The sequence below is a fragment of the Apodemus sylvaticus genome, chromosome 8 (assembly GCF_947179515.1).
Source record: "Apodemus sylvaticus chromosome 8, mApoSyl1.1, whole genome shotgun sequence".
Taxonomy (NCBI): domain Eukaryota; kingdom Metazoa; phylum Chordata; class Mammalia; order Rodentia; family Muridae; genus Apodemus; species Apodemus sylvaticus.
In genome coordinates, this window is record NC_067479.1 from 83,793,606 (window position 1) to 83,808,294 (window position 14,689).

At 47.0% G+C, this 14,689-nt stretch overlaps 1 protein-coding gene across 1 annotated transcript in view; it reads left to right on the plus strand.

Annotated features, from left to right (window-relative positions):
* The window catches only part of Nid2 (nidogen 2), a 60,912-nt gene that overhangs the window by 24,770 nt on the left and 21,453 nt on the right, over window positions 1-14,689 (plus strand). Inside the window, exons 5-8 of the mRNA XM_052191738.1 lie at window positions 2,552-2,701; window positions 3,256-3,501; window positions 4,048-4,248; window positions 5,659-5,889. Coding sequence (XP_052047698.1) covers window positions 2,552-2,701; window positions 3,256-3,501; window positions 4,048-4,248; window positions 5,659-5,889 — 828 coding nt within the window. The remainder of the gene's footprint in view (window positions 1-2,551; window positions 2,702-3,255; window positions 3,502-4,047; window positions 4,249-5,658; window positions 5,890-14,689) is intronic.

The following is a 14,689-nucleotide window of genomic DNA, read 5'->3' on the forward strand; positions in this document are numbered from 1 at the left end:
GACACACCTGTGTTACACTCACAGCTGTTTACTCACAAAGAGCAGCCCATATGCAGGAGGCCCTGGGATCCATCCCAAGTCCCTCTCCCTCTCCCTCTCCCCTCCCTCTCTCCCTCCTTCTCTCTCTCTCTCTCTCTCTCTCTCTCACACACACACACACACACACACACACACACACACACGCTCCCCCCATTCCTAAACCAATAACAATAAGTAGTTTTCTCCATAGAAAAGCCTCTGATATTCTTGTCACAATTCACTCTACCTTTCTTTCTTTCTTTCTTTCTTTCTTTCTTTCTTTCTTTCTTTCTTTCTTTCTTTCTTTCTTTCTTTTTTGCAGTAAGTTTTTTCACTTTTCTATTAAAAAAAAGTTAATGCCTGTCACTTTCTTGTTTAAAAAAAAGCAAAACGTTGAGTTCTGACTAAATTTTACTTCTATCAAGCTGGAATCACTCAGGGGAATCACTGACTCCATTCTGACAGCTCAGCTTTTCTCTTTAACGATGTTCTGGCCTGATGACCCTTCAGCTTGCTGCTTCCCAGGGATGTGTAATTGCCAAAGGAACGCTCACAATGCTCTCAGCACACTCAATAAGTATTTTACATTTAATGTCTGTATGTGTTTGAGAATGTGCACATGAGTGTAGGTGCAAAAGTAGGCCAGAAGAGGGCAATAGATCCTGTGGAGCTGGAGTTAACCCGTGGCGACTGTGATGCCACCCATGGGAGTTCTGAGAACTGAACTTGGGTTCTTAGTGCTCCTCACTGCTGAGCCATCTCCAGTCCTCTGTGCTACTTCTTTGTTTGTTTGTTTTTGGTTTTTGGATTTTTTGTTTTGTTTTGTTTTGTTTCCGAGACAGGGTTTCCCTGTATAGTCCTGGCTGTCCTGGAACTCACTCTGTAGACCAGGCTGGCCTCGAAGTCAGAAATCTGCCTGCCTCGGCCTCCCAGAGTGCTGGGATTAAAGGAGCGAGCCACCACTGCCCGGCTTCTCTTCGCCACTTCTTATCTGTGTCTTTTCTCTCAGCATGCTGCAAACACCTACTAGCTGCTAACCTTTAGTTGTAACCCCTAGTGCTAGTTGGATTACCACCCCCACACCCCCTGGGAGTAGTAAGGATCTGGAACCTTACGATCAGACCCAGCTGTTTGCTGCTCTCATGACTTCTTGAGGTGAGGCACTTTAATCCTTTGCTTCCGTTTCTTTATCTGGAAAACAGATTAAAAGTAGCACTTGCTGCCCCCCAGCTCCGGTGCAAATGGAGGGTTAATGTTAAAGCTGATGGCCCAGGTCAAGCCTGTATAAATGTTAGCACTTGTGTTAGCTGATGCAAGCGCCTGTCCCAGCTGCACTGTAACACATCATCAGGAGCTAGATCTTTTCATTGTCTTGGTTTTTGTTCTCCCCTGGAATACTCTCAGTAAATACTGAGTCTTCAGGTTCTTTCACCCCGGCCTGTTTCCTCATTTTAAGACAAAGCCCTGGAAGGCCAGCCACCACAGCCTGATTTTTTTCCTTTGAGTGGCCAAAGCTGACTCATAGGCCAGCATCAGTGGCTGGAGTCCACTAAAACTCTGCCTTTCCTGCTTGATCCACATTCTCTAGGTGTCTCTAGCCTACTCTGACTTCTGGGGGATGGGAGACAGAAGAATGGAGTCCACCTGCCTCCTGGTGACCCCGCTCGGGGACTGGGGCAGTGCCCAGCATCCTAGCATAGAGCACTCACCTGCCTGTGACGCACCTTTCAGGCACACTGTGGCCATTTCTTTCGTGGAGGGATAACAGGATGGCATTGATTCCAGGTTCCTCTCCTTCCTCCCTCCATCCCTTCTCCCTCTTGCACAGATACCTCTCTTTAATGGGGAGAGGATGTGGGAGATTTGGGGACCTACTCTGGCTCAGAGTAGTTTGGTGGAGATTCTGTGACTGTGGCCTAGGTTGTTTCTATTGCATGAACATCATATTTATGTAAGGACGAACCCTGCAAAGGCCCAGAGCTCCTCAACCCTTGGTCCCCAGTCCTGCATTTGAGGTAGGTGTGTGTATATCCTTCAAGCTTGGGTTCCTTGAGAGCTAGACCGACCCTGGTCCTTAGCTCCTCTTTTTGGGCTTTCTCTCAAAAGGTTACTCTTACATCAACTCATACAAAATTGCTAGTATTTGACTCTCTCTCTCTCTCTCTCTCTCTCTCTCCCTCTCTCTTTCTCTTTCTCTCTCTCTCTCTCACCAAATAGTGATTTCATAAAGCTCACTCTAATGCACACTTATGGTTTGCCTGCAGGGCCGCTCTCAGGCCACAGGGACGCGGCCACTCAGCTCGCCCTCATTGTAATAAGACCCAGTTGGCCACAATGATCTGAGCGCCTTGCCAGAAAATATAAAGTTAATCCCCCAGGCCGAATGTTATTCCTGCCTTTATAGCCTTCAAATCTGTTTGTTTATTCCAGTCCAAGCCGACTTGATGGAGCGCTTGTGATGTCTGGCGAAGCTTGGTAGGAAGGATGCTGGGATCCTTTGGCCTCTCTAATGTTCCTTTGCTTTATTCTGCAGTCTTCACATATAATGGCGCCAACCGGGAAACCTGCGAACACAGCCACGGCCAGTGCTCCCGGCATGCCTTCTGCACCGACTACACCACTGGCTTTTGCTGCCACTGCCAGTCCAGGTTTTATGGAAACGGGAAGCACTGCCTGCCAGAAGGTGATTGACAGGCCGGGGCGGCTGTGTGTATATTGTTGACACCTGCCTGTTTCCAGTTACACTGTGGGTTCTGCTTGGTGTCCTTACATCTCTGCTGCCTGAATCCCACAGCACCAGTGGCGTGCAAGGGTTCAGGGAATGACTGAGTGATCAATACATTTGGACTGGCTTCCCAATTTGAGAATGACTTGAAATGTTTCCATTTTGCCCTCTTTCTAACTTGGTAGAGCTAAGGGGGAATGGAAGAGATTACAGACAGGACTGGATCATAAATGAGGAATTGGTCACGGAAGGGACTTGTTAAATGCAGTTCATAACTATAAATGTAACACTGTTGAAATGGGAGAAGCAGGAGGGTCGAGAGTCGCAGGCTAGCCTGGATTTCACTGTGAATCCTCAGTTGGCATCCGCAGAGAGCTTATTTCAAGAAAACCAAAATCAGCAGTGATAACAATAGTGACCACGAGGCGTGGTCAGGAGAGTGAGTTCACCTGTGTACACCTGTCTCCGGCCTGCTGACGGCCAAGGCTGAAAGGATTGCTTTTGTCTTTCAGGAGCACCTCACCGAGTGAATGGGAAAGTGAGTGGCCACCTCCGAGTGGGTGACACTCCTGTGCACTTCACTGACGTGGATCTACATGCTTACATCGTGGGCAACGATGGTAGAGCCTACACTGCCATCAGCCATATCCCACAGCCGGCAGCCCAGGCCCTCCTCCCTGTCCTGCCCATCGGAGGCCTGTTTGGCTGGCTCTTTGCTTTGGAGAAGCCAGGCTCTGAGAATGGCTTCAGCCTCACAGGTGAGCAGAGCTCAGATCTGGCAAACAGAGTTTCAAAAGTGGTACCTGGGCAACCTCTGCGGATGATTTTTATTTCTGAAGAAATGTGCTCGGATTCCAGGCTGTTGGAGGTTTTTAATTGCAGAGGTTTTACTGCACATGCAAAGCTTTATACTCTTACAGAAACGTGATGATTCAGTAACTGGGAAATTCCTATTTTCTACTATCATCCCTCAGCATGGAAATATCAAGTTAGCTTAACTTTGGAACATTCTCTGTTAATATGCTAGATTTTAAAGAGAATGGGGCAGGGGAATTGAGAGTCATTGAGACCTTTGGGAGATCAGGGGTCTGCAGCTTTTAGAACTGATCCTGGGCATGGCAGTACTTAGGTACTGCCTCCAAAAGAGACTGGAGAGAGGACGTGCGTACTCGTGTGATTAGCTATTTGAACCCACGCTTTTTATGTGATAGGCAAGTGCTCTGTCACCGAAACCCCAGCCAGTCCTCAGAACAACTTAACCAAGAGTTCTTGTCACCCATTTGCTGAGTTTCTGTCTCCGGCAGGTGCTACCTTTGTCCATGACGTGGAAGTCACTTTCTACCCTGGAGTGGAGAGGGTTCGTATCACTCAAACTGCGGAGGGACTTGACCCAGAGAACTATCTGAGCATTAAGACCAACATCGAAGGCCAGGTGCCCTTCATCCCTGCGAATTTCACAGCCCACATTCCTCCGTACAAAGAGTTTTATCATCACAGGGACTCAGGTATGTGTGAGTTTCCACAGCTGTAAAATGGACCTGGTGCTGGCCTCACAGGATAGTGACCAGGGTTAGGTTAAATGAATAGTCACACGGTATGTCCCAAGCTTCATGGAACACAAAATCAGGTTGATATGCTCTCATTCTTGTTTATAGGAAGTATACATAGCTATATTTTATATCTGTGTATGTATAAAATATATAGGTGATCAGAGCACTGACTTCTCTACACAAGAATGTCAATATATTTGCACATTATTTTCCGATAGTAATAGCCAATAAGATACTACCTTCTCAGGCATGGACTGTATTGACCATTAGAATTTATGATTGTAACTTTCAACTGATGACTTTAGTGTGCTTTAGGAGTCACAGAAAGATGCTTTCCAGTGTTCTGAAACAAAGCTGAGATTTGGAGTCAACATATAAATCAATTCACATCCTGGATTTGCCATTGAAAGTCTATGGGAAAAAATCATTGGAATGTCTATTTCTTTTTCATTTTTTAGCATAAGAATAAAAACATATTTTCTGTTGTTGATAAGTTGCATAAGGGGTAATTAGCTGTACAAAGCATGCCCAGCCTGCTCTGCTCACAGTGGCTATGAGTATAGTCCAACACATTTGCAGATGATAGTGTCATGCCAGAATGTCAGAAGGTTGGACACACCTATACAGAGTATTAGCTGCATGCAAGACACTCCAGTGGTCACAGTTGTCGTTTTGCAGTTTGTGTGTCTTGAGTAGCACCTGTTCTGTGACCCAAGCTTCCAACATACAAGCTGGGTACAGGGAAAAAACTGGAACACAGACCTCAGCTGTATTCAGAATAGACTGGGGTCAGTCCTGGTGCAACTCAAGAGGAACAACCTTTTGCATTGTCTTTTGCTGCCTTGCTGGCTTACCGAAGTGCAAAGCTGTGGGGGTGGGGTGAGGGGTTGTTTCCTTTGTGGAATGTGTCTCAGATCTTGAGAGATGTAGAACTGGATTTCCTTGAGTTCCAGTCAGAGATCTAGCACATCCCAGGCTATTCACCTAAACTCTGTGGTCTCTGCACACACGGTCTGTGCCTGTCTTACATGGCTGTGAGGAGCAAGCCACGTGGAGTGTGTGCAGCCCTCAGCTCTGGCAGCTCTCACACACCGGGACATCATGACACTTGTTTCTAGTGTGTGGTGACAGCTGCAGTGCGCATAGTCCCTTCCTCTCCTCAGCAGTGTGGCTCTGTATCCACTCAGCTTCCAGGAGGTTCTAGGTTTTTCCTTGCAAGCCTCCTGTAGAAGCTCTGGGAGTTCTCAAGGGAACCTGCTCCCAGGAATGGGGTAGAAAACAGTAGAAAAATACACCAAACATGAACATTTTTGTTTTCAGTATTTTTTAATTTTTACCAGTTTGCCTATAAAATGTTTGTTACAGTCGTGACATCCTCCAGTTCCAGAAGTTTCTCTCTCACTTCTGGGTCTATCAACCAAACGTGGTCCTACCACATCGACCAGAACATCACTTATAAGGCGTGCAGGCACGCTCCCAGACATCTGGCCATCCCTGCCACCCAGCAGCTGACCGTGGACCGCGCCTTCGCTTTGTACAGTGAGGATGAGGGTGTGCTGAGGTTTGCTGTGACCAATCAGATTGGCCCTGTTGAAGGTATGTATCACATTTTGTTGAGGGAAAAAAAATCATGTCCTTTCTTAGAAGCCTTAGAACAGGTCTGGGGTACTGAGTAAAGCTTGGTGAGAGTCAGAAAAGTCAGTGAGGCTGTCCTGGCCTGCAGTGTAGACAGGCAGATAAACAGCGTGGAGAACACAGTCCATGCCGCTGGTCACACACATGTATAGAGCATGAAACTGGAGGCTGGGTGGTACCAGTCTGGCTCCGCCCCAGTGCTGGGGAGATGGGCAGAGGCAGATCCCTGGAGCTCATTGGCTGGCCAGCATAGCTGAATCAGTGAGCTCTGAGACCTGCTGTGGGCAGAAGCTCTTGTTCTTGATCCCACAAGTACAACCCTGGATCCTGAGGTGGCATGAATGAACCAGCCTTCGAGAGTTGTCCTCTGGCCTCTACACATGCACTGTGGTGTGCACATGCCTACCATGGCGTGTGAGTCTCTGCGTATACACACTCACAGTAAATTTTTAAAAATTAAGGTGGAGATTAACAATATGAAAGACACCTGATACTGACCTCTGGCCTCTACGTGTGCATGCATGCATACACATAAACACATGTTTACTATACCACAGACACACAGTGTAATACATGCATCTGAGACATTGTGTGTGTGTGTGTGTGTGTGTGTGTGTGTTATAGCCATACATAAACACACGAATAAGTGAGAATATGCTCCAGATTCATTCATTAGAAGACATAATATTGATTTGGTATTACTTCCCAAATTGTTTTATTGATTTGACCAAAATCTATCAGAAACCAGCTGACTCACTTGTAGAAACAAGCAAACTGATTCTAAAACAGACATTCCAGGAACCCATAGTAGCTAATAAGATCAGCTTAGATCAACTGTCCAAATGCAAAAGAATGAAGTAGGGCCCGTCTCACCTCACACATAAACAAAACCCAACTCAAAGTGGATCAAAAACCTAAATGTAAGGACTAAACTTTTGCATTTACTAAAGGCTTTGTCTCCAGATGGCATACTATTTGGGGAGGTTCCAGAACCTAGGAGATGGGCACTAGCCGGAAGTAGAAGATCATGGGGTCATGACCTCATGGGTTATAGCGTGTCCTGTCTGCCACATACTATTGGCATTGTGATTTTTCTTATCATAGTCAGAAGCAACAGAGTCAGTCTATACAGTGAAACCCAAGCCAGAGTAAATCTGTTCTTGCTGAATTTCTTCCTGTATTTTGAGGCAGTGATAACACTAACCCAAAGCATTCTTCGTAATAGCCAACAGGTAGAAGCACCTAGGTGACCATCAGCTGACACACATACAGAACAGTCCTAAATCCACACAGGAGAGTAGTACTCAGCCATGAAAAAGAACAAAGTTCTCATATGTGCTGCAGCATGGGTGGAGTGTGACAGCATCACGCTAAGTGAAAGAAACCGGTGACAGAGGGCAGCATAGTGCATGATTCCATGTATGTAGAGCGCCCACACAGGCCACCCAGAGAGTTGCAAAGGAGACTAATGACTGCTCATGGACAAGAGGGAACACACCAAAGAATAGTCACTTAGGGTGCAGGGTTTCTTCTTAGAGTGATGAATGTCCTAGCATGGTGGTAGTGCAGCTCTGACTGTAGTGAAATCATTGTTTTGCCCTGCAAGTGCATCACAGGTGTTGCATCTCAACTGAAGGAAACTGGCAGAAGCAACTCGGCGGTTCACATTTCACTGGGCCTTAGCTCCATCTGACAGACAGGAACGTTCTGTGGCCATCAGCTGTAGAACACAGCAGAACCGGATGTGGAAGCCGGTCTCATTAGGCTGCAGGCTGGGCGATTCCATCTCTGGAGAAGGGAGAACTGTGGATATGGTAAAAGAGAGCAGGGATGAGCAGGGTGGAGAGGAGGATGGATGGAAGAGCAGGACCTTCTAGGTGTGTGAGGCCACGGTGTACCGGGCTCTGATAGGAGGCTCTATATTCTTACACATGTGTCATTCAAAACCTGAACGCTTGCACACGGAGAGAACCCTGATAGTTGTTTTTTTTTTTTTTTTTTTTTTTTTTGGTTTTTTGGAGACAGGGTTTCTCTGTATAGCCCTGGCTGTCCTGGAACTCACTCTGTAGACCAGGCTGGCCTCGAACTCAGAAATCCGCCTGCCTCTGCCTCCCAGAGTGCTGAGATTACAGGCATGTGCCACCACCGCCCGGCTACCCTGATAGTTTTTAAAGTGTGTGTGTGTGTGTGTGTGTGTGTGTGTGTGTGAGAGAGAGAGAGAGAGAGAGAGAGAGAGAGAGAGAGAGAGAGCACAAACAGCTGCCCGGAGAGGCCAGAAGCATCAGATGCACCGGAGCTGGAGTTTGGGCAGCTGATGTGGGTATTGAGAACAAAACTCCAGTCCTCTGGGAGAGAGAGTAGCAAGGGCTTTTAACCACTGAGCCATTCCTCCAGTCTAAGCCCTCTTATTTCTAAATTGTATTTATTTTTATTTGTTTTTAAAATGAATAGACAAAGTAATAAGTTTCATAGAGATTTCTGTTTGGGGTTATCTTTTTCTCCTATGCCCCTTTCCTGTCATCTCTGCCTTGCTGGCCCACTTACCCCTTCCTTCCCCAAGAGTGGACCCGTCCTTTCATGAATATGTATTGTGCCACCCTCTCTCCTTTAGAACCTCTCTCCCTCTCATGGTGCTCTTTCTAGTTTTGTGCCCTCCCCCCCATAGGCTCGCCTACCTAGAAGTTAAAATCTAGACTTTTTATGAGAAGAGACAATGGGGTGATCCATTTTTTTCTGCAAATGTCACTATTTGTTTTCTTGACGACTAAATAGAAGTCCGCTGTCTGTATGCACCACATACTCTTTCTCCACCATTTGTTAATAGACGTCTACACTGACTCCATCTCCTTGCTTTTGCGAACAGTGCAGAATTGAACATGTGTGTGCAGACTCTCTCTGGCAGGACTTAGTGTCCTCTGGCCTGAGTCCACAGGAGACCCATGGGCGTTAGTTACCAGCTACTACAACAGTCGTACACACTAATGACAGGGGAGCTGTGTGGCTGAGGTTGGAGAGACGGGGCTATGAAGAACGCTCTTAGCAATTTTTCTATAAATCTGCTTGTTCCTCAAAGGCTGTCTGTTTAACAAACATGGCCTAGACAAGCTAGGATTGGCCTGCAAAATCAGGAAAGGCCACAGAGAATCAAGGTGACATTTGAATTCTTTAAGCCAACACATTGTGCTTTCCCCCAGAGGGAGAGGCAGGTGAAGAGAAGAGAGCTGTCCCTCAGTCACTGTTGACACTGGAGCTGACACCCCTTGTGCCTCCACAGATTCAATATGGATATTGCCATTAGCTAAAGAGGAAGGTGACCGGATGTTGGATGAAAGGAGAAACCGGAGTTTGTTAGTTTGGGTGCTTTGGATAAAGGAAACTGGGCTAGGATCTATGCATTGGGCAGCCAGCGATGGCATTATGACATAGTAAACTAATCATGGAGATGGCGGCTTGATTTTAGAGCAGCATGTTAATCAAGAAGGAAGATTCCAATTGCATTCCATGGGGAGAAAGATAAAAACACCTGCGTCACACAAACCACCTCTACACATACACACACACACACACACACACACACACACACACACACACACACACGTGTCCAGCTCTGTCCTTTCCAAGTGGAGAGATCTGCTCTGTGAGGAAGAACCACCCATGTCCTAGAATCCCACGGACTCATTTAGGAAAGTGGTTTTCCTATCGTTTGAAATATCTTTGGGTCTTTCTTGACCGAAATGTTAGCAAAACGTTAGCAGAAAGTACCAATTGCTGGTCTTGTGAGCTTCTTTCCCACCCAAATGCTATTTGATAAATAGTATGGTATGTCCCCAAGCACTTATCTAACCCCCATAGCAACCTCTACTCAACAGGGGTGTATTGTTATTATTTCTTTATTGATGTAAGACTTGACACGTTGGCATGAAACAGTTTGAACTGCACTTGGTAAGTGGCAGGCTGGGATTCAAACCCTGGCACTGGGCACAGAGCCCACACTTGCCCAACACATTACAGCCGCACCACATGGACTCCGTCACCGTCCCATCAGCCTCATAATAGAGACCCAGCTCACCTGGGAATGTAGGTTCTAACATTTTGAGATTGAACCGTGCATTGCACACTTTCTCCCCTGTCGTTGCACAGGAGCCTTTCCAGAGGGGGCTTCCGTCGGTGTGGAAGGCTAGGTCACATCACTGGATGCCGACGTGCCTCTGTGTTGTAGTAGTAATTTGATGGGGGAGGGGGAGTTCTGCTCCCACTCTATCCCATTCACCCTCCCAAGTACATACAGACACGTCAGATCTTATTAACTGATGGCACTGATAGCAGGTCCTGAGCTATTCTAACCCCGACTGCCCCATTACTTGCCAGTTGAGTTGCGTTGTGTTCTCAGGGAGAGCTTCTCTTGGCCATGTCTCACGGTGACCTCCTCCTTCCCTTCTCCTTTGTCCTTCTCATGGTCCTTACCCTTGCTCCGTCCAAAGTCCTGCCTCCCTCACTCCCCTGCCCATTCACGGGCTCTAGCTTTTTATTAACCAGTTGGAGATTATTGGGGAGCATTCTTTACAGCACATCGGCCAATACAGTGTCCATGCCCGTGTGCCTGATCTTGGGACACAGAGCTCAGCATCTGAATACACAGCGCACAAGACAAACTCCAACGCTGTGTGGCTTTGCAAGGTGCAGATAGTGTGATTCCCCAGTGAGGAAGAAAAGCCTGTAGCCCTTGCTGCCCAGCAAACGGAGACCTCTGTCCCGGGCAGTCCTTTGTGTTATTGTCACAGAACAGAACATGCTCACCAGGGATCAGATGGCTGCTCTGTGATGCCCAGTGATGGCTCCTTTAAGGAAACCATTCTTCTCTCTCTAAATGAGTCAGTGAGTTCAGCTCTCCCATTAGGGAGTCACTAGTTTAAGTGGTGAAATGTGGAGTGGCTTAAGGACATGGCCGGCCGGCCTTGGCTTACAGTGAGAGGAGAGAGTTAGCAGACTCAGAAACTGAATAGTGAAGTGGTTTTAGGAACGTTTTCTCAAGATGTTCCTGGAAGCTACTCTTAGTGGCTGCATGCAGGAGGGCTCACTGAACTAGCTGAGCTTTACATTTTTGTCGTCTTTCTTAATAAGAGGCTCCACAGTTCCCCTTTGCACCGGATTCTGCATTATATAACTAGCTCTATAACTGTTGTCTGCTAAGTCAGTGTTGTGTAATTGTGGGTGTGCTCATATGGATGGAAGTATGGGAGTTTAAGAGTGCAGGTCACCTCTGGTCTGCTGCTAAAATTCCTTTTTTTATGCTAATGCCTAACAAACAGGGAGCTAGGCTCTGACAAACATGTGCGTGCGCTCATTAATCTTTTCCTGGAATGCACTGTGGTCAAATCCGGATGCTGAGAGGGGCTGCTGCCTGAGGAGACTGAGCATTGGTACTTATAAATTAAAGTATTTCGAAGATCACTATTCCCTTTGGAAGATATTCTAAAATGAGGAAATAATTGTAGGGAGAGGGAGGTTCTGGTCTTGCATGGGCCTGGCGTGAGGCTGTGACCCTGTTCTTAGTTAAAATCTGGCTGGAGACTGGTTTCAGTAACTGTCTGCATGCCCACATTAACTGAGCACTGCTACCCCAGTGCTGGGTTCTCGTGCCTTGGCACACAGGTCCAGATGAAGGCATTCCCATGGTGGCTGGCAGGCTCTCTCTCTCTCTCTCTCTCTCTCTCTCTCTCTCTCTCTTTCCTTTTGGTCTGGCAGAGATTCCCTTACGTTAGCCAACACTGAGGTGAACTGGGGATAGACCCAGAGCCAACCTTATATTCAAGCCCCAACTGGAGAAGTGAAAATGAATGTTCTGCCCTAGGAATGCACTGTGCTGTTTCTTATAGAGTGGATGGGAGAAGTTTACTAGGAAGCGGAGGTATCTCAGCCGTGGCATTTCAGTTCACAGCAAACTGCCTAAGCAATGGAGAAGAGTCTAACTTAGGCAGCAGGACTCTGAAAGTCCTAAGGAGACAGTGAGAGTCTTGAAGGACTGGGGGAGGCCAACCCTTCTCTGAAGTAGGCTGAGTAACTAACACCACAGCTACTTCGGACAGGTCTCAGCTGTAGAAGGTGGCTGGGGAGTCATGGGTGAAAGAGAAGTGGCAGAGAATCGTGGCAGAAGTCCTGCCAAGGTGTATCTAAAGATGCTGCAATTCTGGCTTCTAACAGCGAGCCAGCTATTTATTGTACAGGTCGGGTGTCCCGGGGCATGTATGAACCTGCCTTCCAAGACAGGGATCAGACACAAACATAAAAGGCAGAGCCCCCCCACCCCCACCCATATATAATAATATAATAATATCGTGCATGGAGTACTCTGATAGCAGGAGTGACTCAGTGCAGAAATCGACATATACGGACGGGACTCCTGAAGCTCTCTGTGTCCAAGATTACAGTTCCACAGACTGAGGCAAAGCAGCACCTCAGACAAGGACAAAGAGCGGCCGCACTGAGGAGGCAGGAGGACACAGTCCGTCCCTCAGGACAGCCAGATGAGCCAGTGAGAACACCAGTCTTGGAAATACATCATGTTCCATTTTAAAGAGCAAACCCAGGAGATACAAATAATGCCATTTGGATTTTGCACTGAAGAGTCAGAAGGGGTCCCTGGGCATCTGAACATCATCCTTGTTGTCTATCCTTTGGGTTAAAAAGGTAACTTTCTGAGGTTCCTCTGGTGACAGCTGTAGCAGAGTGGTGTGCAGTCTGGGCCCTGGCCTGGAGCTGTTTGGAATTTTATCTTCTACCCTACCTACTTCTCCAGACTGTAACCTTGGGTAAGTTACTTGACTGTGTGCCGCATAGAGAATGAAGGGAAGCCATTGGCGCTGTCTGCTGTCTGCACATGTGATTGTGCAGGTTTAAAGGGGTTGGGTTGGGTATGGAGGGTTCTGTACACCGCTGAGGAGATGCTCAAGGAGTGTCAACTACAACTTGTATGATACTCTCCAGAAGTTATTTAGACGTGGGTTCACAAGACTTAGGAAGAGTAGGCAGTGGGAAGCAAGCTATTTCTATTTATTTGGTTATGTCTTACTTAGGGTTTTACTTCTGTGAACAGACACTACCATGACCAAGACAACTCTCATAAAAAACATTTAATTGGGGCTGGCTTATAGGTTCAGAGGTTCAGTCCATTATCATGAAGAAAACAGTATGACAGCATCCAGGCAGGCATGGTGCAGGAGGAACTGAGAGTTCTACATCTTCATCTGAAGACTGTTAGTGGAAGACTGACTTCCAGGCAGCTGGGATGAGGGTCTTAAAGCTCACACCCACAGTGACACACCTACCCCAACCTTCTGATAGTGCCACTCCCTGGGCAGAGCATATACAAACCATCACAGGTTGTATCTTCACAAAGAAACTTTTGGGGACCCAAAGATGACCCAAGACGTCTCCCTGGGTAAAGGATCTTGCCATATATACTAATTTTCTTTCAGTTGCTATGATAAACCCCATGACCACAATCAATTTGGGGAGGGAAGGTTTACCTCATTTTATAGATGACAGTCGTCATGAGGGGAAGTCAGGGCAGGAACTCATGGCAGGAGCCGGAGGTAGGGGCTGAAGTAGAAGCCGTGGAGGAGTGTTGTTTGTTCCTCCTGGCCTGCTCAGTTTGCTTTCTTAACATCCCAGGGACCCCCACCCACTGTCAGCAGAGCCTTCTCACATCAATCATTAATCAAGGCTCCTTGCCTGTAGGCCAGTCTGATGGAGGAGGCATTTTCTCAACTGAGAGTCCCTTAGTGAGATGACCTTAGTGTGTGTCAAGTTGATAAAATCTAACCAGTGACCAGAGGGCAATTCCTGAAACCCACAGAAGTGTGGAAGGAGTGAGCACACTCCTCAGAGCTGTCCCCTGATCTCTACAAGTACACTGGGCATTCGAGTGTGCGTGCGTGTGTGTGTGTGTGTGTGTGTGTGTGTGTGTGTGTGTGTGTGTGTATGTGTGTGTGTGTGTATACATACACAAAATTACATGAATTTTTTTTTAATTTTCAAAATGACTTAGAATTCCACATTTATCCTCTCGATACAGATAGCTGATAATAGAGAAACATTCTCATCTCCAGTAAGATAAGGAAGTGGCAAAGGCAGTAGAAACTCTGTGTGTGTGTGTGTGTGTGTGTGTGTGTCTGCCTGCCTGCCTGCCTGCCTGTCAGTCAACATGCCTGCAGTGATCTAGGGCGTTGCAAGCTTTAGCCAAGATCTGTTTGGATGACTTACTATCATGCCCAGTGTTTTAAGCACCAACAGGGTAGCCTTCTCAGCTATAGTACATATGAACCCTTGAGCTAGAATCTTCCTCAAATTGAGATTCTGACTGGGACAGAGCCTGAGACCCTGTGAGGTTTTAGATTTAATCCACAGAAATAGTGAGATTGAAGTGAGAGACTGACAAACTCAGAGCCAGAAGTTTGGAGGTTGAGTCTGTGCCAACACACTTGCTGACTCTGGGTTCAAGTAGCTATCCCATGTCTCTTGCTCACCTTTCTTATGGGAACAGAAGCCTAGCACAGTGTCATCCTGAGAGCCCAGGAGTCGCTAGAGACCTGGCCCTAGAAGCAAACCTACTGAGAGCCAGACCCTGTTCTACAGAGTAGGCATGAGGAAGCTGTTGAAATTAACATCGAGATACAAGCAGTCCACCTTAGCTTTGAATTCATAATGTAGCAAAGACTCCTCTCTCCTTCCTTTCTCCCACATTCTCTCTGTGGCAGTCACT